Genomic DNA, 26847 nt, shown 5'->3' with positions numbered 1-26847 from the left:
TCTTCCTCTTCCCATCATTCCTGCGGCCCCCTTGGTGCCTTAGGCTTCAGTCAGCGATTGGCCTGGATGCCGAAAGTCTCCCTGCCAGGGGTTGCCCAATTGAGAACAGAAATAGCTAGTTAAAGGAAACCAGGCCCATTAGCTTATCATTTTTAGGTCTTGCTTTCTGGAGCAGAGTGTTTCTGACCAATTGAGTAATGCATATTTATTCAATGCCTTAGAATGCTCCAGACACTGCTGGAGAAGAATTTACAGGCACCCAGTAAATGTGTTTTTGAAATGCCATTAACATCCAGTCTGACCCCAGCACTTTGGGAATGGGGCTGCCCCAATCAGTCCAACTACACAGCTTGTGTTCTGGCTAAGCAGAGCCCATCCGTGGAGAGCAGGAGGGATGGATTGTTACAGTCACACTGGAAAGGGGGAAGCTTATTTAGAAGCAGTTGTCAAAATTGCAGAGGAGGGATGGAGAAGTAGGGGAGTGGAAGGGCACCATCAGGTTGAGTCTGAAAGCTCACTTCTTCCGAGGATGACTCCCTTGAAGGTGACTGTATTGGTCATCTTCTCGATCTCTGAGTGGCTGAGAGGGGGAGAACAAAATCAGCAACTTCTTTCCCCCATCCTCTCATTCTTTATTCACCAGTTTTCTACTATGTGCAAAGCATTATGTAGAGCTGAGGGAGGGAAAGAACTCAACCCTTGTCATCCTTTCCCTTGCTGTGTGTATTTGGGGTACCCCAAAAGTATTAGTGCATTTAAAAAGCTTATTAACATTTATTAAAGCAGGGAAAGCTAGGTTGCTCAATGGTTAGAGAGCCAGGCCTAGAGATGGATGGTCCTGAGTTCAAATGTGACTTCAGATGGCCTCCTAGGTTTATATCTGTATCTATCTATCTATAAGATATGTGTGGCTCTGCACAAGGCACTTAACCCTAATTGCCTGACCCTTACTGCTCTTCTGCTTTGGTATTGATACATAAATTCTAAGAAGTTAGAGTTTTAAAAAATTAATAAAGCTTAAAACTTCACTCAGACTTTTGGGATACCTTTTTAAAATTTTTTTCCCCCTGGGCCTTAACCTAATTTCTCTTTTTCTCAGCATTCCTTGATCTGTAGAGGCCAAGGAGGCAGGGGGAGGACACTCGAGTCCTTGGTATATCCTAAGTATTTCCTGCTCTGAGCTAATCCTTGCTAATCCTTCTGAGTCACTTGCTTTAAAATTTTAAGGGCTTTGTTCCCAGCTAGTCCTACCAAAGGTGCTGTCATTTCCCATTACTCACCTGGTAAAGTTGGTCGTTAGTTAGCAGAGTCTGTTTGTCTGAAGCTACACAAAAGGAAAGAGGGAGAGTCAGTGGTAGTCGGATCCTAGGAGAGGCAAGCAGACCCTAGGACATTCCCCTTTCTTCTTGTCCCATATAGGCAAAAATTGCTCCTAGGCAGGTCTACTCAGATCTTTGCAACTTTTCTGTGAGTATCTCTAAGTACTCAGAAAGATTATGAGACTGAAGGGAATGGATTGGTTCGATCATGTTTACCAGGACTCTGTCCCTTACCTCTTGACTGCCAAACTGCATCCTGCCCTGCAATAAAGTAGATACCAACAGCAAGAAGGGAAAGAGTGATGATTTCAGCTAAGATTAGGCCTGATAGAGTGACTCCATCTAGCTTCATACAGTTTTGGCACACTGTGAGGAAGAAAAGAAAAAATTCCTTTAAAAAATATTGGCGAGTATTCTCCTTGGTAACTTTAGTTCCTTCATAGGCAGAAGTGCCCTGCTCAGAATATCCCTTAAGGGTTGTCCCATTATAGACTGTCTTTGCTCTTGGCCAATAGCCTCCTATCTTTTATTCCTTAGAACCTCCCCCTATCTCTCAGCTTCTAGAAGTATCTGAACTGTCTCATTCTAGTAGGGGGATAGACCCAAGGTAGGCCAGAGCATATTATGGTTAGGTAGACTCCTTTAAGGGAATTAAGAAGCTGCTGCCTATTCCAGAGTCTTGCCTATGAACCTTTATCAAGCAATTCTACTGAGCCTCCAATTCTATAGTCCAGCATGACCATCTCATTTTTTTTTTTACTAAAATGAAAAACAGAAGGAGAATTACATACTTCTATAATATACGTGAAGTGGGCGTGATTCTTTCTTTGTTGTATTTGTTGAGTTTCTACACCAAAATACATTTTGGGGGTCTTCGGAGATACTTCCCAGGTTTAATGTTCTCTTAGTTTCCTTCAGGATCATTCCCTCTTTAATCCACTGAACAGTTTCTACCCCTTGAAAATTGCAGGTTAGTAGTACAGTCCCATCTTGTTGATTGTCATCCAGGTCCACAGGCTTTCCTACTGCATTATGAAAAGTCACATGGTTGAGACTGAACTCACCTCTAAAGTATGTACCCTCCCCTAAAGGATGTGGTAATTGCCATTTTCAAGCAATGACTAGAAAATACTAGAGTCCCATTTCTCAGGCATGTGGGACATAATTTCTTTTCCCATTTCTCCCTTTACCTTACCTCCTTCCCACCTGCCTACATAAGACAAAGAGCAGGTGAATTCACAGAATTGTATTCTGATTTTTAGAAACTGAGGGTTTTAGAATAAATACGTTTTCCCGCTCATGTTATCAGCATTTTCAAGGTCCTAGATCTGAAACTGGAAGGGACTTCAGAGGCAATCTAGTTCAACTCCCTTCATTTTACATAATAGGAAACTAAGGCCCAGGCAGGCTGAAGGATTTGTCCAAGGTCAAATAGATAGTAATTATCAGTGGTTTCAGATCTTCTGACTTTTGAGCCAGCGCTCTAACCATTGTCCAATCTTGTTTAACAGTGTGTGAGATCACAAAGAAAAAATTTCTCTTACCTTCCTCTGTCTGGGCCACAATACCTGTAGAGAAAAAGAAAGAAAGTGGGCCTAGGACTATCTGGTGAAGGCTGGGGAGAAATATAGGTAAGCTGTGCCTCAGAGATAGTCCTGAGGCAATCCAAATCTTAAACCAGGACAACGAGCAGCATTAAAGCTGACTTAAAAAAAAATCCCTTACCTTCTGTCTTAGAATCAATACTGTGTATTGGTTTCAAGGCAGAAGAGTAGTAAGGGCTAGGCAATGGGGGTTAAGTGACTTGCCCAGCGTCACACAGCTAGGAAGTGTCTGAGGCCAGATTTGAACCCAGGATCTCCTGTCTCTGGGCCTGGCTCTCAATCCACTGAGCCAACCAATTGCCTCCAAACCTGACTTTTGATGTCAGTTGTCAAGTTGGATTCGGGAGAATTTATATACTCCAAATCTTCAGCCCCCAAATCCCTGATTGGAGTTGGAGCCTAGATGTATATATATACCTGCCGAAGGATCAAGATGTTTTTCAAAATTCATTTCAGTTCCATCCAACAAACACTTGTTAAGCACCTGCTGTAGGGGCAGCTAGGTGGCTCGGTGGATAGATAGAGAGCCAGACCTAGAGACAGGAGATCCTGGGTTCAAATATGACCTCAGATACTTCCTAGATGTTTGTCCCTGGGCAAGTCACTTAATGTCCCTTGCTTACTCTTCTGCCTTGGAACTGATACTTAGTATTGATTCTAAAACAGAAGGTAAGGATCTAAAAAAAGGCTCCTATTTGTGCTAAGTCCTGGGGGAAGTACAAAATTGTCTCTTAGGGAAGCATGACATATATATTAAAAAATCGAGTATAAAATAATTCATGATAAATACATAGGTGAGGTACACTGTATCACATAAACACATGTAACATATGTCTCCTCAGAAATATGTTTCAAGTGAAAATCCCAGGAATTCTATTATAGTTGGTCACCCAGTAATCTCCAGGTTTGCATTATCTGCAAGGCATAGGCATATCCCAGACATAGAGTACAGACTTATCACTAGAAACAGGAATCAGGATCACTGTCCAAGAAGGAGCAAACTGTAGCTCTGGCTTTTGGCTCCACGCTTGGTTCAGGACAGCATGACCCACGAATGGAAGAGAGGGAAATAGGACCCTTAACCATGCCCTGTTTCTTGCAAGGACACTGCAAGTTGGAACAGAGATCTCTTCCTTTTCACTTGTGTTCAAAAGATTAAAAAATAAAATGGCTTGTTGATTTTTCTTTCAATTCTGTTTCAGAAGTTTCTGTGCATCGCTATCGAGTGCTTAGGCTAATTGATCAAACACCAATTAAGTGCCTTCTATGTGCCTGACACTGTCCTTGATAGGGATTACAAAAATATAACAAAAAATAGTTCCTGGTCTCAAGGAGTTCACATTGAGGAGTCAGATATAATGTGCAAAGATTATACATGGTTATTTGAGGAAGAAGAGAGCACTAATAATTAGAAGTATTAAGGAAGGCTTCTGATATGAGAAGGCCCAAGAGTTGAACTTTAAAGGAAGGTAGAATTCCTTAGTGGTGTTTGGTCATTTTTCAGTTATGTCTGATTCCTCATGACCCCACTCTGGGTTTTCTTGAAAAAGATAGTGGAGTAGTTTGCCATTTCTTTCTTCAGCCAATTTTACAGATGAGAAAAATGAGACAAAACTGGGTGAAGTGACTTCCCCAGTGTCACACAGCTAGTAAGGGTCTGAGGCTAGAGTTGAACTCAGAAAAATAAATCTTCTTGACTCTAGGCCTGGCACTCTATCTACTGTGCTACCAGGGAAAAATGCATTTCAGGCATGGAGGACAGCCTTTGCATAAGCATACAAGAGGGTACTGGAACAGCAAGGAAGATCAAGATGGGCTTCTTTGGCTGGAGCATAGAGTATTTGGATTGGAGTCATGTGAAATAAGGTTGGAAAAGAAAGTCAGAAAGGAGCCAAATTGTGGAGGGTTTTAAATCCTGAGCTGAGGACTTTGAGACAAGAGAGAAAGGTGAGTAACATTGCCAGTCTCTTTCACCAGCTAAATGATTTACACAGTTGTGTGAAGAATGGATTTAAGAGAGGGGAGACAGGAAAGCTGGGAGACCAGTTTGGAGTCTATTATAGTCATCCTGAATTACAGATAGGAGAGATGAAGAACCCTCAGCTAGTTGGTGGTGGAGCTAAGCCTAGAGTCCAAGTCCCTTGACTCCATTAAATCATGCTCAGGTTTAATCCTAACCTCAGTCTTGGGTTGAGGGCCTCGTCTTCCCTTCTTTTTGGGCTCTTGGCCCCATAGTCTTTGAAGTAAGTTTCAAGCCCAAGATGGAGGCAGCAGGCAGAATTCTCCGTCTAGTGCATCTGAGAACTCTGGCTTTGCGAGTCTGGAATGATGCCAGAACTGCCCAAGCCTCATGAGGGCTTGGTGCTCTGTAGGCCCTTTCTCTATAACCTCTACCTTCACCGATGACCCCTCTCCCAGCCCACCTGGGATAACATCAGGAAAACTGAAGCCCATCAGTACCCTTCCAGGGGGCCTAGCTGGGATGGGGATCCCAGTATACCCCATTCTCCTGCAAGACCCCTCTCCTCCTTTCAGTTCTTATTTTAAAGTCCTTACCCTGGATAAGAATGATGGTCAGGATCAGGCCGGCCAACCTCCAGTCGTACTTCATGTTCTTCCAGGGTCCTTTTCTCTGGTAGCAGTTGGGGGGTCCTGTTGAGTTGTACCTAGGCTGGCCTCACTTTTTGTTTGTAAATTTGCTTGCTGGGTCTTGGGGTGTGGCGTAGAGGGCAACAGCACTAAACCATAGCCTCCTGTGTGTGAGTAAAAGGGGCTCTAGGAAGGGTCAAGAAGGGAAGGCAATAGAGAAAACTATTTTTGCTTTGTGCTCTAAAGCAGAGACTAGGATTGTATGAAATGGTAGAAGTGTAGGGCGGAGCCAGAGTAGGAGGGAGGGGAGACAATGAGCTCTCATCTCACAGGCTCTGTTTTTTGGGGGGAAGTGGAGCAAAAGGGAAGGGGCCCTGGGATGGTTGGGGTTAGGGGTGCCCTAGGTGTCTCCAGAAGTGTCTTTGGTCTCCTCCTTTAGGGAGATAGGCAAATTTCCTGACAACTTGTCATAGTGGTTAAAATGGGAGACCTGGAATCAAGAGACCCTAGTTAGAAGCAGACTCTCATTAGTAAGACTATTATAGGTAAGCCAAACTTTTCAGTTTCTTTATTTTTTTTCAAATGGAGATAGTTGTTCTACTTACCTTATAGGAAAATATTTTTGCAAACTTTAACATGCTATATAAAATGTTATCTTTACAAATGTTACATAAAATTGTTTTAAAATGATTATCATTAGACTCCCAACTACTTAGCTTGTGAATTCCTTTCATAGAACCATCATTCTAGTTCAGACTCTAATTAATTCTCTCCTAGACTATTGTAAGTAGCCTCCTATTTGGTCTCCCTGACTGAATCCTCTCTTTCTCTTCAATTTATACTCTAAGCTGCCAAAAGGTTTGTCCTAAAACTCAGGTTTAACCATGTCACCCATAAATTCTAGTAACTCTGTTACCTTAGGGCAGCTAAGAGGATCAGTGGATAGAGCAACAAGCCTGGAGTTGGGAACTCAAATCTGGCCTCAAAAACTTCTTAGCTGTATGACCTTGGGCAAGTCCCTTTAGCCCCCCCTAGCCTCAGTTTCCTCATCTTTAAAATCAGCTGAAAAAGGAAATGACAAACCATTCTAATATCTTTACCCAAAAAATTCTAAATAGGATCAAGAGGAGGCAGACACAACTGAAATGACTAAACAACAACAAAAATCTGTCACCTCTAGATCAAATGTAAATTCTGTTTGGAGTTTAAAAATTCTTCTTGACTTGGTCCCACCAACCTTTCTTATTCATTTATTCTTATTCTTATTATTTAATTTCTTTAATTATTTGAGAAATAATATTCTTATTCATTATTCCCTTACATAATTTCTACTAGCTGTACTGTCCTCTTTACTTTCCTCACATACAATTCTTTTCTTTTCTTTCTTAAAAAAGAAACAAACCCTTTCTGTTATTTAGAATTGATACTAAATATCCATTCTAAGGCAGAAAGGCAGTAAAAGCTAGGTAATTGGGGGTAAGTGACTTGCCCAGGGTCATACAACACAGAAGTGTCTGAGGCCAGACTTGAATCCAGGACCTTCCATCTCTAAGCCTGGCTCTCTATCTACTAAGCCACCTAGTTGCTTCTATTCCTAATTATTATTACTCTCTTTAAAAAAAAACCCATCACCACCACAAACAAAAAAACTACCTTACCTTCTGTCTTAGAATTGATACTAAATATCTGTTCCAAGGCATCAGAGTAGTAAAGGCTAGGCTTGTGGTGGCGAACATATGTCACCTGTGCTAAAGATGGCACACAGAGCACTCTCTGTGGGCACTTTACTTGGCTGCCCTCCCACCCCCTCTTCTCCTCAGTTCATTACTAGAAAGGCAGAGGAACTCAGATGGAGCATGTAGTGGGTCAAATGGGTGGCTCACAGGCAGCAGAGCTGGAGGGGAGCAGAGCACTTGGGTCACTCTCCTCCCACTCTCTACTCTCACTGAAGACATTCCTCACTTCACCCACTCCTCTGTCCAGCAGCCCAATGGGAGCGCTTTTCCCCTCCCCTGTAGGGTAAGGGGGAGTGACATTCCTGGAACTTGGTAGGAGGCAGGGCATGGCACTTGGTCTCTTAAAGGTTTATCATGACTGGGCTAGGTAACTGATGCTAAGTGACTTGCCCAGGGTCACACATCTAGGAAATGTCTCAGGCTAGATTTAAACCCAGGACCTCCCCCTCCAACCTGCTCCTGGGCACTTTTGATGCCTCACCCTTGACTGCACTGCTCTCTTTCCTGAACTCCATCTCCTACATTCTCTGGCTTCCTTCAAGTTCTAGTTAAAATCCTACCTTTTACAGAAAACCTTTCTTGGTCCCTCTTAATTCTAGTCCCTTCCCTTTACTGATTATTTCCAGTTTGTCCTCTATATAGTTTGCTTCCACATAGTTGTTTTCACGTTGTATCCCCATATTAGATCATGGGCTTCTTGAATGAAGTTTTTTCTGTTTCTTTGTATCTTTGTATCTCTAGCACTTAGTATAGTACCCAGACCATAGTAGACACTTAATAAATTTTGGCTGACTGTTCCTAATGGTAATTATGCAATTTTTACTTCTTTCTATTGCTTCATGTAAGAGAATACCTTGGTTTCAGAATATCTATAATCCCACCACTGCCTCCTTGCTTTGAACACCTTCTACTCCTTAAGAGTTCTAGCAAAATTCTTTGCCCTCTGCTTTCTCCCCTTACCTAACATCTGAAGCCTTCTTGCACAGAAAGATCAGTTTGCACCTGCTCTCTTCCTGTCCCCACCCCTCAACTCGGATCACTGTAGTGATCTCTTGTCACTCACAATTCAAGCAAGTGGTTGTGAACTTGTTGGAGTCCGGAAGAAAGGCTGGAGGAGGGCAGGAAGAGTGGGTTGGCTTTCTTGAAGGCAGATGGTTTCATGGCTCTTCAGAAAATACCCAGGTGGACTATGAAGTGGGACTTGTGTCTGACTGGCCTCATCCTGACCATCATTCTTCTCCAGGGTAAGGTCTTTATAATGGGTGGGAAATGGAGAAGAGGGAATTTAGGGGAGAGGTTACCTGTTAGGATGAGGCATTTTGGGATCTTCATCCCAGATTGGCCCCACAAAAGGAATATTTGGAAATGATTTATTTTTTAATACCCTTTCTTTCCTAGTAACAACTCTTAAGACAGAAGAGTAAGGGCTAGGCAAATGGGGCTAAGTGACTTGCCCAGGGTTAGATGGCTATGAACTATCTGAGGCCAGATTTGAATCCAGGTTTTCTTGACTCCAGGCCTAGTGCTTTATTGACTGTGCTACCTTGCTACTCCAAAAGTCTTTTTCCACATTCAGAGCTTTGGTTTTTCTGGAGTCCTCCCAATACTAGCTGTCTTTGAATATTTGGATCATGAGTAGAGCAGATAAGGCTGAACAGAGGAGCTGGGATAATTCCTTTGTTGTTGGGGAATATTCTTGACCTCTCATCTTTCTGTCTCTCTGTGAAAGGGTTAATTTAAGGGTGCTATATCAGGGCAGAGCCTGAAAAGTGTCAGTGACTCCTTTCCTTCCTCTACACTTGTGGGGTCTCTGTCTCAATCCAGCCAAAGCCAATGTCCTCAGCTGTGCAGCAGTTTCAAACTCACACCTACCAGCTGAGCCACCCCAAAACTTCCTGATTCAGCCTAAACCAAATGAAAATATAATTGGGAAATGTTTAATAAAGTAAACTAAAATATAACACAACATAGGTAATATTTCTTTTTGATTTTCTAAGTCAATATATGACTTCAGGGATCTATTTCTTTTAAAGTTTGATATCTTCACATTAGAAGATTCTATTGTCTCCATTTTGAGCTCAGGACTAATAGTTTATACTTTAAATACCATACTAAAGTCAACAAAGCACATTATCTCAGGTGAACCTCCCAACAATCCTATGAGGTAGTAGTTTAAGGACTATTATTACCCCTGTTTGGCAGATGAAGAAACTGAAATTCAGAGAGAATAAAAACACCTTGCTCAAGGTCATGCAGCTAATAAGGCACAGAAGTAGAATTTAAACCACTGTCTCTTTGCTCAGAGGGTAATATTCTTCCACTGTGCCAGAGGTAGGAGGCTGTCACAAAGTCAGTGAGGCCAAACTATATAGGACCTTTTAGACCAGCATGGTGTAAAGAGGATGCTCTCAAGAGTTAAGAAGCCAGGGCTAAAGTCCAATTTTGCTGTTAGCTTGCTATGAGTAAGTTGCTTCATCTCTCTGAGTTTCAGATACTTTTTCTGTAAAATGAAGAGTTTGGACTAGATCTGGGGTTTGTGGACTTAAAAAATAGTTTGACAACTATATTTAGCATAACTGGCTTCCTTTCTAATCCTGTGTATTTTGTGCATTTAAAAACATTATTCTGAGGAGACCATAGGCTTCATCAGACTGCCACAGGGGTTCCAGATCCAAAAAGAACCTCTGGTCTATACGATCTCTAAAGCCCTGTCCAGTTCTAAGATTGTACAGTATGTTCCACTCAGCCGATATTAAATCACTAGCTTGAATGAATGTGTTGCTCAGAATAAGGAATTAAGAGATAAATCAACTCGTTCATTCATCCTTTTGACCCTCTGAGTCTAGTCAAGATGGAGAACATCTCTTGTCCTCCTCACGGTCCTCAGGAGCACAAATAAAGAGGATGGTCAGACATTCTACCTCTCTCTTCTCTCTATGACCTAGTGCCTAGCTAGATGTTTTCTATGATTCAAATTGTTTCTAGTGTTGAGTTTGTATTGTGTGTGTGTGTGTGTGCAGGTGAGGTGGTGGGGAGTTTTGTATTAGCCAGCTAATAATTTAGAAGGTTGGGACAAATCAAGAGGTGACTAACTACTCTGAAGTAGCTGAGGTTTCCATGTGAAACAGATCCATGAGGAACCAGGTGGGCCTTAGAAATTGGAAAAGCAGGATCCTTGCCTCTTTGGTATCCCTAAGCCAAGACTTGAAGAACTCAAAAAGCCCATCCTTTCAGATTGTATAGAGCAGGGGTCGGCAACCTTTTTGGCCATGAGAGCCATAAACACCACATTTTTAAAATGTAATTTCGTGAGAGCCGTACAGTGCTCACAGTGCGCGCTACTGTAACAGTGCCTGAAAAAAAAATGACTTTATGGCTCCTGCAGAAAGAGCCATATCTGGCCCTCAAAAGAGCCAGATATGGCTCGAGAGCCATACTTTGCCGACACCTGGTATAGAGGATGTCCTTGAATTTCATAGTTAGTTGCTAGGTCACAGGGTCAAAAAGTACCATACTGTACCATGAATTTAACAACAATAAATTTGAAATAAGAACAGAATAGCAGTTCAAAAAAACATCGACTTCCTTAAGATCATAGATTAAGAGGGGCTTAGAGGTCACCTCGTCCATTTTGTAGATGAGGAGACAAAGCCTCACACTAAGGTGATTTAATTGCAGAATTGCATGGTAGAAGACAAACCACTAGTGGAATATTCACTCATATGAAAAAGAGACATTTAACAGGAATTCTCCTTATTGCTGTCCTATCCCTGCTTTAGTCTGGATATCAGAGTCAGTGACAACCACCTTGGTTGGTCTAAGCAATAGACTAGTTCTAGATAGCATGCAGATGTTTTTTTAATTTAATTTTTAATTTTTTTACATTTTTTAAACCCTTAACTTCTGTGTATTGACTTATAGGTAGAAGAGTGGTAAGGGTAGGCAATGGGGGTCAAGTGACCTGCCCAGGGTCACACAGCTGGGAAGTGTCTGAGGCCAGATTTGAACCTAGGACCTCCCATCTCCAGGCCTGACTCTCAATCCACTGAGCTACCCAGTTGCCCCGCAACATGCAGATGTTTGAGGGAGTTGGGGGAATCTCTTCTGGGAGGCAGCTATGCCATGCAGGGGATAGAATACTGGGCCTTCAGTCTGGAATCCCTGAATTCACTTAACCCCAATTGCCTAGTCCTTACCATTCTTCTGCTTTAAAACCAATATACAGTATTGATTCTAAGTCAGAAGGTAAGGGTTTAAAAAAATAGCCACAAAATCAAGGGAAAAAAATATCTGAATAAGACAAATACGAAGGCAACTCAAAAGCATACATATATAATTTACGTTTTTAAAAACAAATTGTAGACAAATACCTTCCTTGCTTTTCCTGATATCACAAAGATAAAAGAGGACCCCTTGAGCTCTGTACGTCGTAATTCTCACTCTGCTCATGTGACCAAGCCCTTTTCCCTTTCAACTATCCCATTTCCAGATGACATCTTTTATTCCTCTTATGTTTTGAAGTTTTATTTCGTTATCTTTTACAGCCAGTTCATACCCAGTCTGATGCCACTCATAAATGCCTAGTAATTCAAGAAGCTATTTCAGAGGAGGTAAAATATTGCCATAATTTCTCCAGGTAGTGAAGAAGACACAGCAAAAGTACCAATGTTTTACTATGGAATTCAGAAAACTTTTTTTTTACTTTGCACTTATTATTTCTTTTCTTCAGTATGCTCATCTAATCACTGATTCTAATATATATTCTCTTTTGTCTTGTCCTTACCCAACATGTGATATTAATATTTAGATTTCCATTTATCTATATTGTGCTGTTGGGGCAGGAATGACTTATCTGTAGTATATTAAAACCCACATCAACTTTAATATTTCCAATGTTCAAAATAAAATTCTGTTCTAATACCTTAAAAAAACTTTTGTTCCATAAGAAATGATGAAAAGGGTGAATTCAGAAAAACTTAAAAAGACTTATATGAACTGATGCAAAGTGAAGTGAACAGGACCAGGAGAATAGTGTATATAGTAACAGATATATTGTACAATGATCAGCTGCAAAGGACTAAGCTATTATCAGCAAAACAAGGTTCTAAATTAATGCCAAGAGACTTAATATAAAAAAACAAAACAAAACAATGGTATCCACAGTCCAAGAAGGAATTGTTGGAATTTGATTGAAGAATAAAGCACACTATCCTTCACTTTATTTCTTTCTTGAGTTCTTTTATTGTATTGTGATATGTGTCTGCAGTCATAACATGGAGAATATGGAAATATGTATTGCATGAAAGTACTGATATAACCAGTATCAGATTATTTACTGCCTCAGGGAAGAGAGGAGGAAGGAGAGATTCTGAACTGCAAAATTTTAGAAAACAGTTGTCAGAAATTCTACATGTAATTGGAAAAAAAAAGAAACCTTATCTCAGGAGAGAGACTCATAATGTGTGTGTGTATATATAGATATAGATATAGATATAGCTCTAGAACTCCTTTGCATAGAGATGATAATTGAATCTAGGAGAACTGATAAAGTAACAAAGAAAGAACATAGAACTTAAAGAAATAAGGACCCTGGCTAAATCCTTTGATTATAGCTAGTTCCTTTGAATTTAAATTTGTATAGTGCCTTAAAACTAACAAACTCACTCTAAGAGATATTTTATGAAGGGGTAGCTGATACTAAGATGTCTCCATCTTACATACAGACCAGAGTGATCTGGAACCCACCTTAAGAAAACACAAGTCTAAACTGAAGTTACACAAATCTCAGATATTTCTGTGAAGTAACATGAGCTTTGTTCTAATCAATTGCAACATGCCCCAGATAATGTCTTAGCAGAAAGGAGACGATCTTCATGGAAACTGGGAAAAAGAAAGCTGTCCTGAAGAGAAGAATACCCTTAAAGACTAGTATTTGTTTATTAGATAGAAATGTCTCTCACTGGAAAATGTATAAATAAATATTCTTTTTATAATTCATTTGATTAGTTACTCTCCCAGAACCTCACCACCCCTGTACATTGTGGTGAAACTGAATGTCTGAAGTTACATAGCTGAGGAATAAATTTAGATATGTGGTGGCTACAACAAGGTCCTGCACTCACTCCCTGAGGTTCAATCTGAGGAGCCAGATAATTTCTCTCTCTCTTTTTAAAAACCCTTATCTTCCATCTTAGAACTAATGTTAAATATTGGTTCCAAGGCAGAGGAGTAAAAGCTAGACAATTGCAGTTAAGTGACTTGCCCAGGGTCACACAACTAGGAAGTGTCTGAGGCCAGATCTGAGAACCTCCTGTCTCTAGACCTGGCTCTTTATCCACTGAGCTACCTAGCTGCCTCCAATCTCTCTCTCTTTTTTTTCAATCTCTTTTTAAGGCATCTTTTTTTAGATGATTTCTTTATTTTAACAATTTTATTATTTTCCCTTTTTAATAAAATATTTACTTACCTTACTTTTAAATTTTGAGTTCCTAATTCTCTCCTTCCCATCCACTGAGAAAGCAAGCAAAACAATATCATTAATGATATGTGAGAAATCATGCAAAAAATTTTCCATTTTAGCTATATTACAAAAAAAGGCAAAAAAGGGGGCAGCTGGGTAGCTCAGTGGATTGAGAGCCAGGCCTAGAGACAGGAGGTCCTAGGTTCAAATCCGGCCTCAGACACTTCCCAGCTGTGTGACCCTGGGCGGGTCACTTGACCCCCATTGCCTACCCTTACCACTCTTCTACCTATAAGTCAATACACAGAAGTTAAGGGTTTAAAAAAAAAGGCAAAAAAAAAATAAAGAAAGCAAGAAAATTGTGATCCAATTTGCATTCATAGTTCATCAGTTCTCTCTCTGGATATGGATAGCATTTTTTCATGATCTAGGATTGTTTCAGATCATTGTATTTATCAGAGTAGCTAAGTATTTCACATTATCAATATAACATTGCTGTTAACTGTATACAATGATCTCCCAGTTCTTCTTTCACTTTGCTTTAATTTGTATAGATCTTGCCATGTTTTTTTAACACCCTTTCATCTTTTTTTTGTAGTACTCCATCACAAGCATATACCACAATTTGTTTAGCTATTTCCTAATTGATAAGCATCCGCTCAATTTTTAATACTTTGCCATTACAAAAGAGGTTGTTACAAATATTTTTGAACATTTGTGTCCTTTTCTCTTGATCTCTTTGGATTATAGACCTAGTAGTATAGGTATTGCTGAGTTAAGGGAATGCACAGTTTTATAGTCCTTTGAACATAGTTCCAAATTATTCTCCAGATTGGACCAATTCACAACTCTACCAACAGTTTATTTGTGTACCTATTTTTCCTCATTCCTTCCAGCATTTGTCATTTCTGATAGATGTGAGGCAGTATTTCAGAGATATTTTAATTTCCATTTCTTTAATCAATAGTGATTGAGAACATTTTTTCATGTGACTATAAAAAGCTTTAATTTCTTCTGAAAACTACCTCTTCATATCTTTTGACAGCTTATTAATTGGGGAATGACTCTTATTTTTAGAAACTTTATAATTGCTTTCATTCTTCAACCTTTGTTTTCTTGTTTCTTGATGACTCATGGAGTCACTAGATTTCACTTGCCCAATTCTAATTTTTAAGAAATTATTTTCTTCAGTGAGTTTTTAAACCTCTTCCCCCATTTGGTCAAGTCCACTTTTCAAGTAGTTCTTTTCTTCTGTGAATTTTGGGCCTCTAACTATATAAGGGTAATTCTATTTGAAGATGTTATTTTCTTCAGGGTTTTTTTTTGTGTGCCTCGTCATAATTTTCTTGTATTGTTCTCATTTCTTTTCCCAATTTCCCCCTACCATTTTTCTTTTTTTAAAAGATTTTTTAAAACTCTTACCTTCCATGTTAGTATCAATTCTAAGACAGAAGATTAGTAAGAGGAGGCAGTTGAGGTTGTGACTCACCTAGGTTCACACAACTAGGAAGTGTCTTTGATTTCAGGTCCTCCCTACTCTAGGCCTGGCATTCTATCTACTGTGCTATCTAGCTGCCACTCTTAGGGCTTCTGTTAACTTCCAGGAATTCTTGTTGACCTTAGGTCCAATTAGCATTTTTCTTTGAGGCTTTGACTGTAGCTGTTTTGTAGGCTTTATCTTGCCTGCCACTGTAGTAAATTTTTATAATCAAGTTAATTTTTTGTTGTTTGCTCATTTTTCTAGTCTGCAGTATTTCTTGATTTTGAACTTTATGCTAAAGTTGGGCTCTGCTTACTTTGGCTGAGGAGGCACTGTCTCAAACTTTAAGCTTTTATGTACTCCTATTTTCAAAGCTGGTTTTGTTGGGAATCTGCCATTTTTTGTTCTTCCAAGATGGTGTGATCCAAGGAGAGGTGGGGTCACTGTTCTCCTGGACTGTATTCTAGTTTTTATCTAGGAAGGGCCTCTAGTTGTCTGCATATTCAAGTGCTGGTACTTTTGACCTTGAAATGGTGATCAGATCCTCTATTCTCCAGCAACCACAAGTGCTAGTATTCCTCTCCACCTTGGAATTGTGACCAGGGCTCCCACTGCCTTGTGACTGATCACAAGAGCTCCTTTCTGCCCTGGAACTGCAACCCCAAACTTTTTATGGGTAGCAGAGTTGCCAATCAGTGATAACTGCACCTAGTGCCAGCACAGGGTCCCCATAATCTCTTGCTCACCTGTCATCTGCCCCCTTTACCCTCTCTGGGCTGAAGTCTTTTGAAAAATGCTACCAATGAGCCAGCTACCTCTAAGCTCCATTGCTAGTGCTATTTGCACTAGTGCTCTGCACTGGTTCCCACTCCAATATTACAGATCTCTCTTGTTAACCTCCTAAATTGTCTTTGGCAGGAAAAATGTCTTACTCTGAGTCTTTATCTTTTACTCCGCTTACCTTCTGCCACTGGAAATCTAGGACCTAGCTCATGGAAATTCAATTCAGTTCAATTCAATAAGCATTTATCAAGCATACAAGCATAGATAAGGGTTAAATTAAGCTGCTTTAAGAGAAGCTGGAGATGCAAAGATGTAAAAAATGGCATGGCCTTTTTCCTTTAGAAATTTATTTTTAAAAATAGATTTTTGTTAATATATTTTTGTTTTGACATCACTAGTATTACCTCCTTGGTCTCTCTCAGAGATCCATCCCTTATAACAAAAATATTTTTTAAGAGGAAGAAGTGAAAAAAATTCAGTAAAACCATTCAACATGTTGAAAAAAATTGTTATAAGTAATGTTCCACACCTGTGGACCCCACCACTACTAAGGATCAACAGAGGGGTTTTCCTTAAGGAGTTCATAGTTGTCATAATTGTGTATATGGGGGTTAAATTTCTTTTTCCTTCTCACATTTGTAGGAATTTTTGCTTCATATAATATAAGGAACTTAAAGGGAAGGAAAGAACAACAAAATTGTTGAGTTGAATGGAGAAGGCACCTCAGGGTGCTCAAGGCACTTTTTTTGAGGTTTTGAACAGATCCTGACCAGTTGAATCTGTGTTCTTTCTTTCCATAGGCTCTGATGTCCGGGCAGATGAAGAAGGTAGGCTATTTGGATTCTTTTTGAAACAGCGAATAGAGGAACCAAGAGACAGAATCTTTGGGCAAGCTCTGGGCAGACAAAATATTACTGGATTCTAGAGAATTAGAGCCTGTAAAAAGTGGGAGTTGACTAGTTTGGAGGTGAGCAGTTGTTTACCCCAAACTTTTAAGGTCTCTGAAAGCTATGACATGCCCTGGTCTCATCCTGACCAAAAGAGATTGTGTTTAATGTTTTCATCTTTCTTTCCTTTTTTTTTTTTTTTTGGAGGACTAATGGGAGAGGGAAAGGGAATAGGTATTTTTATGAGACTAGTAAATAAAAATCATCCTGTAAAACAGGGCATCCTGGTCAGGGAGGTGAGATAATTGGGAAGCTCTTTCAGCAGGGATCCATCTGCTTCAATCTTCACCTCAAGTCCTTCTGCTTCTTTAAATCTGTGTTTGCTTCCTCCTGGAAATCTTCCCAGATCAATTTAATCCAACTGGGAACAATTATCCTGAAGAAGAGAAGATTTAAGGAGGCCAGGAGAGCTGTCTTCAAGTATTCAAAGGGCTATCATGTGGAAGAGGAGTTAGACTCAATACTTAGTCTCAGTAGAACTAAGAGCAGTGGGAGCCAGCTACAGAGAAGCAGATTTTAGTTCTATGTCTATCTCTTAGTGGTGGTGGATGCTTTCTCACTGGTGTCTTTAAACAGACTGGAGGATGTTATAAGGGAAGGATTCCCTACACAACGATTCTATGATGCTATAAAACCTACTTTAAGTCAAACCCTCCAGCACACATGCATTCAGTTTGTATTACATATCTTAGTTTTTATGCCGCTTTTTGAGTGTTTTAAAGTCCATTCCATTTGCCCAAGTTCTGTCTGCCTCATTAGACTTTTACCCCTCCTCCATTTCTTCCTTTTGTACTCCCCCCTCTCCCCACTCTCTCTTTTCCTCTCTGTCTCTTTTTTTTCTAACACATATACATAGCCAGTCAAAGCAGGTCTCCATATTGGTCATATCCAGAAATGTGTCTCAGTCTGCATTCTGAGTACATCATCTTTCTGTCAAGGGGTGGGCAGCATTTTTCATTTGAAGTCCTCTAGCATAAGGCTGTTGATGAGAATTCTTAAATAATTCATTGATTCATTTCTACATTTCTATTATTCTATGAGATATTCTCCTGGTGTTGTTCACTACTTTTTTTTGCATCAGTTAATGGGAATCTCTGGGTTTCTCTGGAACTATTCTTTTCATAATTTCTTACAACATAGTAGTTTTCCATCACATTCATACATTATAATTGATTCAGCCATTTCCCAACCAATGTCTCATTAGATTTTGAACTCCTTGGAAAACAGGGACTTTGTGTCTTTTTATTTCCCTGGATATACAGACAACACACCATATTGATTGACTGTTAACTCACTAACAAGAGTAATAGAAGTTGCCTTCCTCCCTCTTCCTTATTACCCTCCTCACTTTACCACTTGCCCTTAAAAAACCCATAATTATAATTTTTGCTTCTCTAGACAAATCCTTAAGCATATCAGTGGTGGAATCTGAAGACAAGATCTTTCTGAAGTGCAATGGCACAGAATTCTCATGGATGTTCTTGGAGGAATCATCAAATAAAAGTTATCTAGGCAATAAAAATGTGGACTTGGGAAAAAAAATCCAGGATCCCCGAGGAATATATCAGTGTAGTGACAACAAGGACAAGAAGTCTGTCCTACAGGTTTATTATCGAAGTATGAGCTTCTTTCCCTTCCTTATCCCCACCCTACCCTTTTCCCTTTAATTGTAATAGACGTGAGCATCTTAGCTACGGGGGTGGGGGGTGCCCCTGTATGGTAAGGGCTGGAATCTGAATCTTTCTGAACTGAGACAATAATCCATATGAGCCAAAGCATGCCTTCCATAGTCCTAGGATAGTGATAATGAACCTTTTAGAGATGAAGTGCCAGGCCCCACCCACATCCCACCCCACAGACCGAGTGTGACCCCAGAGACCAGGTGCCATGCCCCTCCCCCTTACTCCACACAGGAGAGAGGAAGTACTCCCATTGGGCTGCTGGATGGAGGGGCAGGTGATGTGAAAAAATGTTATCAGGCCTGGTGGAGATTGGGGAAGGGAGCAGCTCAGCCCAAGTCCCTCTGCCTTTCTAGTAACATACCCTGGGGGAGGGGAGGGTGGCTGAGTGCCCACAGAGAGCCCTGTCTGTGCAGTCTTTGGCACCAGTGCCATAGGTTTGCTGTCACTGTCCTAGGAGTAAAGGAGAAAGCTCAGTTCCCTGATTTAGGACCTGAAGGTTCTGGCTTGGTTAGGAAAACAGTCTGGATCATCTCTCACAAAGCTAAGAGAGCTTCAGAGTATCCCCCATAGATTTTTGGAATGAGAAATTAATGGGAAGGGGATAGGGATAGCTAGGTCTTGCACTTACTGTGTCCGTGTCCCTGAGGTGGGCAAGTGGGTCCATTAGGGAGCATTTCCTGACACTGAGGGGATATTTGTGCTTTCCTTCTCACAGTGTGCCAGAACTGTGTGGAAGTGAAATCAAGCTCTCTGATTGGCATTCTGATTGCTGATATTATTGCCACGGTTTTTCTGGCTGTTGGAGTCTACTGCTTCGCAGGGCACGAGGAGGGGCATCTCTCAGCAGGTGAGTTGAGGCTCTGACATGCAAAACCAAGTACAAGGGGAAAAAGACATAGTTGGCATCCTCTAGGATCTCCATTTACAACCAAGGTTTTCCATGGGGATTTTCCTTCAGGCTTTTTTCTGCTGCTCCATCCTTTCCATTGCTGCCAGATTAATTTCTTAATACTAAGTTTTATTGTGGTGATCTTTCAGGATCCATGAGCATACTCATGCATGTCCTTTAGCAAGAGGTCAGAGCACAGATCTGTCTGCACACATGCTCCTTGTGATATCTCCTTCCCCCATCATGCTAGTCCACAGCTCAATCAGTCATGATTTTATCACCATTGCCTACAAAATAAATTTAATTCACCAAACACTTGTTAAGCACCTACTTAGTGTAGGTGTTAGAACAACATAGATGTGATGTAGAACCCACTTTCAAAGAGCTGACAATCTAATATGGGTAGAGAAAGAGATACAAATCATGAAGATATAAAAGAGATGTCCAGGAAAAGAACTATTATCAATTTAATCAGGGAGACACCATTTCTTCTGGATGGGTAGGGGATAGGAGATAGATATGGTTTCATGGAGGAAGAAATATCACTTGGGAGAAAAGATAAAGGTACAGGGAAGAGATAAAGATATGGAGGGTAAAGGCATAGAGACTAGAGAAAAAAACAGAATGGTATAAATATTGAATTAGTAGTCAGGAGACATGGGTTCAAGTGTCAACTGTGATGCTTACTTGCTATGTTAATCTTGGATAAATTAACTGATTGCTTGGGACTTCAGTTTTCTCGAAAATGAGGGGGTTGGAGTAGATGATTTCTATAATTCCTTTCAACTAACTTAAACAATTTAGAAATGGAAGGCAGGATAAGAAGAGGAAACGGAAAGGAATCTTGTTTGGGTAGAATGTCAGATACATAAAGCTTAACATAAGTATGAAATAGCATGGAATAAGACTGGAAAACCAATAGGAACCAGGTTATAGAGGTCTTGAATGCTAGCATCCAAACTTTATACTATGTTTGATAGGTGATAAGACACTGAAAGTTTTTGAGCAGAGGGGCGATGTGGTCAGTAATGAAATAGTAAACTTACTTGAACAGTAGTGTCATGGATGGATTGGAGGAAGACTAGCTTGGAGTCAGGAACATTAGATAAGAGGTCATTATAAGAGTCTATGTGGGGGCAGCTAGGTGGCTAGTGAAATGAGAATCAGGTCTAGAGACAGGAGGTCTTGGGTTTAAATCTGGCCTTAGATACTTCTTATTGTATGAACCTGGGTAAATTACTTGATCCTCATTGCCCACTCTTCTGCCTTGGAACCAATACATAGTATTGATTCTAAGACAGAAGGTAAGGGTTAAAAAAAAAGAGTCTGTACAGAATAAATGAGCGTTTAACAAGCATGGTTGTATTGAGAGTAAAAAGAAAGAGATGGATTATGGAGTTGTTTGCTAGAGTGAAATCAGTAGAACCTGGCCACTAATTGGATATGGAAGATAAAAGGAAAAATCAAAGTTGATTCTGAGGTTACTAGTTTGGAAAGATATTTTAGGGGAAAGAAAATGGGTCATCCAGGTGGAGATTTCTAGCAACTAGGTGAAACTGTAAGAGAAATTTTGGGTGGAAATACATAAATAGGAATTATTTAAATAGTAAGTCATGATTGAAATTATGAGAGTATAAGAATAATGAGAGTAGATAAATTCAATAAGAGAGAAAATGTAGAAAGAGGAGAGAGTCAAAGATCTAACCTTGGAAGAAACTAATGATTAATATGTGAGAGAGGGTATTGAGGGTAAAAAAGGAATAGTCAGAGAGATGGAAGAACCATCTGCAGAGAAGCCAAAGGATGACGACTCAGTGTTGAGAAAGAGGTGGTATTCCACAGGATATACAGAGAGGTCAAAAAAGGATGAGAATGGAAAATAAGCTATTATATTAACAGCAAGGTAGTCATTAGTATTCTTGGAGAGAACTTTTTTAGTAGTATAGTAGGAGGACAGGGAGGTAGCACAGTAAATAGAGTACCAGGCCTGGAGTCGAGAGGACCTGTGTTCATATCTGGTCTCATACACTTCCTTGCTGTGTAATCCTGGGCAAGTCACTTCTTCCTGTTTGTCTAGTCCTTGCCATTCTGTCTTTGAACTGATACTGAGGCAGAAGGCAAGGGTTTAAAATAAATAAATAAAGAATTTTTTAGATTAGTATAGTAGGAACAGAAATCAAATTATGAGAGGATGAGAAAGAATAGATGGTGAAGAACCAGGGGAAGCTTGTGTAGACTATTCTTTTTGGTCCTGAAGGGGAGGAAAGAGATAATATGATAGGTTGGTCATGGAATTATAGATTTAAACTTGGAAAACACCTTATGTTTAGTCCAATGCATTCATTTTACATTATTATTGTATTGTAGTTTTTGCTGTGCTATGAGGAAACTAAGTCCCAGAGAGAGCCAATAACTTGTTCAGTCACACAAATAGTTTGCAGCACCAGGAGTTTTGATTTGAACACAGATCCTTCAACTCCAAATTCAGTGTACTTTCCACTATCCCATCCTGCCTCTTTGGTTAGTGAAGTCAAGGGAAGGTTTTAAAATTTTTTATTTTCTTAAACCCTTACCTTCTATCTTAGAATCAATTCTAAGTATTGATCCAAGGCAGAAGAATGGTAAGGGCTAGGCAATGAGAATTAAGGGACTTGCCCAGGGTCACACAGCTAGAAAGTGTCAGAGGCCAGATTTGAACCCAGGACCTTCCATTTCTAGGTCTGACTCTCAATCTGGTGTGCTACCTAGCTGAGCATTCAACCTTCTAAATAAAGTAGGAGGTGAGGATATATGTCAAGAGTGATCTGGAAAGAGTAGATCTGGGAACTTGAAGAGAAAAGAGTTTGGAGCTGACATTTTAAATTCTCAACAGGTTAAGATGCAAAGTCTTTCATAATTAACTCTCTTACCAAGTCCTATCAATCAACAACCTTTTATAAGTGCCTATCTTGTGGGCATTTATTACTCTCACATATTCTATGTGCCAACCAAATTAGACTACTAATTATTTTCTAGTCATTTTAGATTATTTCACTTCTATTCTCTTGCTGTTTTGTACTCTTCAAATGCCTCCTCCACCCCAATGTCATCTCCATCTATTGATAGTCTATTGATCCTGCATGACCCAGCTTAAACTCCATCTCTTTCAGAGAGCCTCCCATGATTCCCTTAGCTAGAGGTGATCTCTCCTTCATTTGATCTCATAGTATCTTATATTCCTCACATACTTATCATCTTCTAATTTCTGTTATGTTTATTTATATACATGTCTTATGAGAAGCTGTTCAACACAACAGGTAGAGACCTGCCCTCTGAGCCAGAGAGACCTGAATTCAAGTCTTGCCTCTGACACATACTGACTGTATGACCTAGCAATTCTTGGCATGTTTCTAGAGAAACTGCTTTGGTACAGGGATTTTTCCTCTCCTGGGAATTCTCATACTAATGAAATCACAAGCCCAATTCCTATCCCTACATGTCTTATTATCCCTAGTAGACTTTAATTCTTTGAGGGCAATAATGTCTTATTTTTTGAAAATTAATTAATTAAGAATTTTTTTCTATGGTTACATGATTCATGTTCTCTCCCTCCCCTTTTTCTTCCCCTCTCCCAGAGCTGACAAGCAATTATACTGGGTTATACATGTATCATTGTTCAAAACCCATTTTTATATTATTAATATTTGTAACAGATTGATCTTTTAAAATCAAAATCCCCAATCATATATCCATAGAACCATGTGATAAATCATATATTTTTCTTCTGCATTTCTACTCCCACAATTCTTTCTATGGATGTGGATAGTGTTCTTTCTCATAAGTCCCTCAGAATTGTCCTGGATCATTGCATTACCATTAGTAGAAAAGTCTATTGCATTTGATGGTCCCACAATGTTTCAGTTACTATGTATAATGTTCTCCTGGTTCTGCTCATTTCACTCCAGTTCATGGAGATCCTTCCAGGTCATATAGAAATATAGCAATTCACCATTCCTTATAGCACAATAGTATTCCATCACCATCATATACTGCAATTTCTTCAACCATTCCCCAATCGAGGGACAATCCCTCATTTTCCAGTTTTTTGCCAAAAAGCATGGTTATAGATATTTTTGTACAAACATTTTTTTATCTCTTTGGGGTACAAACCTAGTAGTGGTATTGCTAGATCAAAGGGTATGTATGCATTTTTTAAAGCCCTTTGGGTATAATTCCAAATTGCCTTCCAGAATGGTTGGATCAATTCATAACTCTACCAGTAATGTATTAGTGTCCTAATTTTACCACATCCTCTCCAACATTTATTATTTTCCTTAATGTCATATTGGCCAATCTGCTAGATGTGATAGTTTTGATTTCTTTATCTGAAAACTGCCTATTCAGGTCTGCTGGGATGTGGAAGGGGGATTACCAGCAGTCCAGTTCCCCTTGGGGGTGGGACAATTGAGCAAAAGAGGAGTAAGAAGAGCCAGAGACCCAGTAGGTTTGCAGTGGCTGATCTGAAGTGCCATCTGCTGATTTTAAATTTTATATGATTTTTCTCAAGATTATATCAATGTTGGCATGAATTCCATTTCCACCATACATCTTATCTTTGGAGACAATGTGTTAGGTGTGTTTGACGTATCTCTTGAGCTATAGTGGTGAGAATGTACAGGCCTTTTCATGGGAGACAATTACTTCATATTTCATTCATTGTTCTTTTATATTAAATTACTGTATCATTTTGGATCTGGGAGGGGGGGAAACTTGGAGACTGCTCTGGCCTGATCTTGCAGGCACCTGTGTATGGGAATCTGAGTTAGAGATTTAAAATCTTTAACATTAACTCACTATATGCTGGTTTATTGTGAGATGACTTCTAGGGGAAGTTTATGTATTATGGGGGTTTGCTTAGGGGTTTATTTTGGGATAGTGTATAGTCTGTGATTGTGGTTGTTCTTGCCATGAACCTGTATTGTTTTTCTGTGTCTTCTTGGGGCTGATTAAGGATATTAATTGCAATAGTTTCAGTAAAAAGTGAATGCTAGTAAGAAAAGAGTCACATAGGGGAAACTGAGTGAGAGATTTCCATCCTACTGACACCTGCTTTGTGGGTTCCAGAGCTGGTGAAGAGCTGTGCTAAACGTCACGGGCTTTGAAGGCTTCCTGCACAGGTCCCTTGACCATTTGTCAATTGGGGAATGGCTTGATTTCTTGTACATTTGACTTAGTTCCTTATATATTTGGGAAATTAGACCTTTGTCAGAGAGTTTTGTTATAAAAATTTTTCCCAGCAATAATGTTTTATTAATCTCTTGTAGTCACTTAACATTTGTTGAATAATGAATAAATTAATAAGATCAACTCAAAGGAAATAAAGGTTATAGGATGGTAAGAGCTTTAGCAGTCTCTGAATGCTTCCAAATAGTCTTATAGTCAGAATCTGGGGCTCGGTCCTTTCCAGTTCTGTCCTGGGCATCTGTCTGTCTCTCAGGCTGGCTCCTACTAACTGTTCTTCTCTGGGTTTCTCTTTGAGCAGCTTTTGATAAGCAGATTCTGATGCAGAATGATGCACTCTACCAGGTGAGTAATGAAGAGGGATAAGGGTAGAAGGGATGAAATTGAGTCTAAGGGATTAAGGACATTTAATAGTAATTTGTATGGGTGTCTGGGGTTGTTGTACTGGAATTTAGTAACAGACAGCATGGGAGAAACATGAACACACAGCTTTGATTCCTTGGCAGTCTCTGGGCTATAAAGAGATTTTTTTTTTTCAAAAGAAGAAACAAGAGAAACAAAACTCTGACCTTATTCTCCCTTCTCTTTATCTTTTAGCCACTTAGAGATCGAGATGACAATTCATATAGCCATATTGGAGGCAAACGACCTAAGAACAAGTGAGCGCAGGAATTTTTGACCTGGAACAGCACTCCAACTACATGCTAACAACTGTCTTCCCTAGTTATTTAGCCAATAAAATTCTCTGCTATTTCACTCAATCAGTGCCTACTTGGGTTCTACTTGACTCCTGAAAAGAGAATGGGAAATATTCTGGTTCTGTCAAGCTTCTGACTGTGCCCCCTTTGATTTTATTCTGACTTCCTGCCTCATCCCTGCCTTTCTTTTCTCCAGTAAAGACAGGATGATGGTAGCCTTCCATTCTTAACCCAGCTTCTGGTACTCAGTCTAATCCTGGAGTATCCCATGGCTTTTGGAATAAAATTAAGCAAGAGGCCTTTTCCCCTTTTGCCTTTCTTTTCCACTCTCTCCCCTTCCCTCCCCCCACCCCAGCCCTATCCCTGAATCTTCCTGGGCTCTTCCTCCCTCTTTCTAGCTGGGTATAGGGTTCTGAGTTCCTGAAACAGGGCAGCACAAGCAGTAGTGGTTTCCATGATGTCATAAGCGGAGGAGGCTGTAACATCAGTGGGACCCCAGGACTCGGTTCCTGTTGATACTTGTGGGGGAGGGGAAAAGAGGTAACCAGGTTTCAAGACTCAGATAAAAGATCTTGGCTTTCTTCTCCATCTCCTGTTTGGGTTTCCTCTTATTTTTGGCTCTAATTTTATTCTCCTCTTGGCTTCAACAAGCCTGGCTGCTGAATTGAGGCTACTAGTATGGTATCAACTAGATTAGCATAATATAATAATACTCAGACTGAGACTCCATAGTAGAGTCTGTGAGGTTCCTAACCCTAAGACACCAGTGAGGATTTGGAGCATCTAGTACCTGAATCCCAAAGATCCAGGGGAGCTGAATTCCAGGAGATAGAAGTCAGTACAAGAACATAGGGGAACTTGGGCATGACGAAGTAGAGATGACCCATGAGCACATTACAGGCCATAGTCATGTCCTGGCAAAATGCCTGATTCATAAATGAAAGCTAGAAAAATGAATAAACCAAAGAAAACACCATCAAATATCATAAATTGCAAATTAGACTCCAATTTATCTTGCATGTATCTTCTTTGTTTACACATAGTTGTTTGCATGTTGTCTTCGCAATTAGACTATGAGCTCCTTGAAAGCAAGGACTGGTGGTATTTTTTTGTCTCTCTCTCTCTCTCTCTCTCTCTCTCTCTCTCTCTCTCTCTCTCTCTCTTTGTTTTTTTGTTTTTGGTTTTTTTGCCTACCTTTGTATCCTCAGTGCTTATCGTGGTGCCTGACATATGTTTAGTGCTTAATAAATACTAACTGACTGATTGAATATAGGATATCCATTATTCTGAATGAGGTTACAATTGGTTATTGTTCAATCATTTTTTCATGTCTGACTCTTCTGTGACCCAATTTGGGGTTTTCTTAGCAAAGATACTGGAGGGGTATATCATTTCCTTCTTCAGTTCAATTTACAGATGAGGAAACTGAGGCAAATAGGA

General features: G+C 39.9%; 2 protein-coding genes across 2 annotated transcripts; one reads left to right on the top strand and one right to left on the bottom strand.

The window, feature by feature from the left end:
* Positions 1–208: 208 nt before the first annotated feature.
* On the bottom strand, positions 209–5725 carry CD3G (CD3g molecule). Its single transcript, XM_044669608.1, has 6 exons — positions 5480–5725; positions 2864–2887; positions 2111–2344; positions 1554–1685; positions 1281–1324; positions 209–580 (listed from the first exon to the last, which is right to left on the bottom strand). The coding sequence occupies exons 1-6, from the start codon at positions 5532–5534 to the stop codon at positions 515–517; spliced, it is 555 nt and encodes a 184-aa protein (XP_044525543.1). The 5' UTR covers positions 5535–5725; the 3' UTR covers positions 209–514.
* A 2682-nt stretch (positions 5726–8407) lies between these two features.
* Positions 8408–25470, top strand: CD3D (CD3d molecule). Its single transcript, XM_044669606.1, has 6 exons — positions 8408–8492; positions 16772–16798; positions 18317–18535; positions 19316–19447; positions 25011–25054; positions 25307–25470. The coding sequence occupies exons 1-6, from the start codon at positions 8408–8410 to the stop codon at positions 25370–25372; spliced, it is 573 nt and encodes a 190-aa protein (XP_044525541.1). The 3' UTR covers positions 25373–25470.
* Positions 25471–26847: the final 1377 nt, after the last annotated feature.

Source organism: Gracilinanus agilis, chromosome 3 (assembly GCF_016433145.1).
Source record: "Gracilinanus agilis isolate LMUSP501 chromosome 3, AgileGrace, whole genome shotgun sequence".
Classification (NCBI taxonomy): Eukaryota; Metazoa; Chordata; class Mammalia; order Didelphimorphia; family Didelphidae; genus Gracilinanus; species Gracilinanus agilis.
Note: the sequence above shows the minus strand (reverse complement) of the source record. Positions and strands in the feature narration are given on the sequence as shown.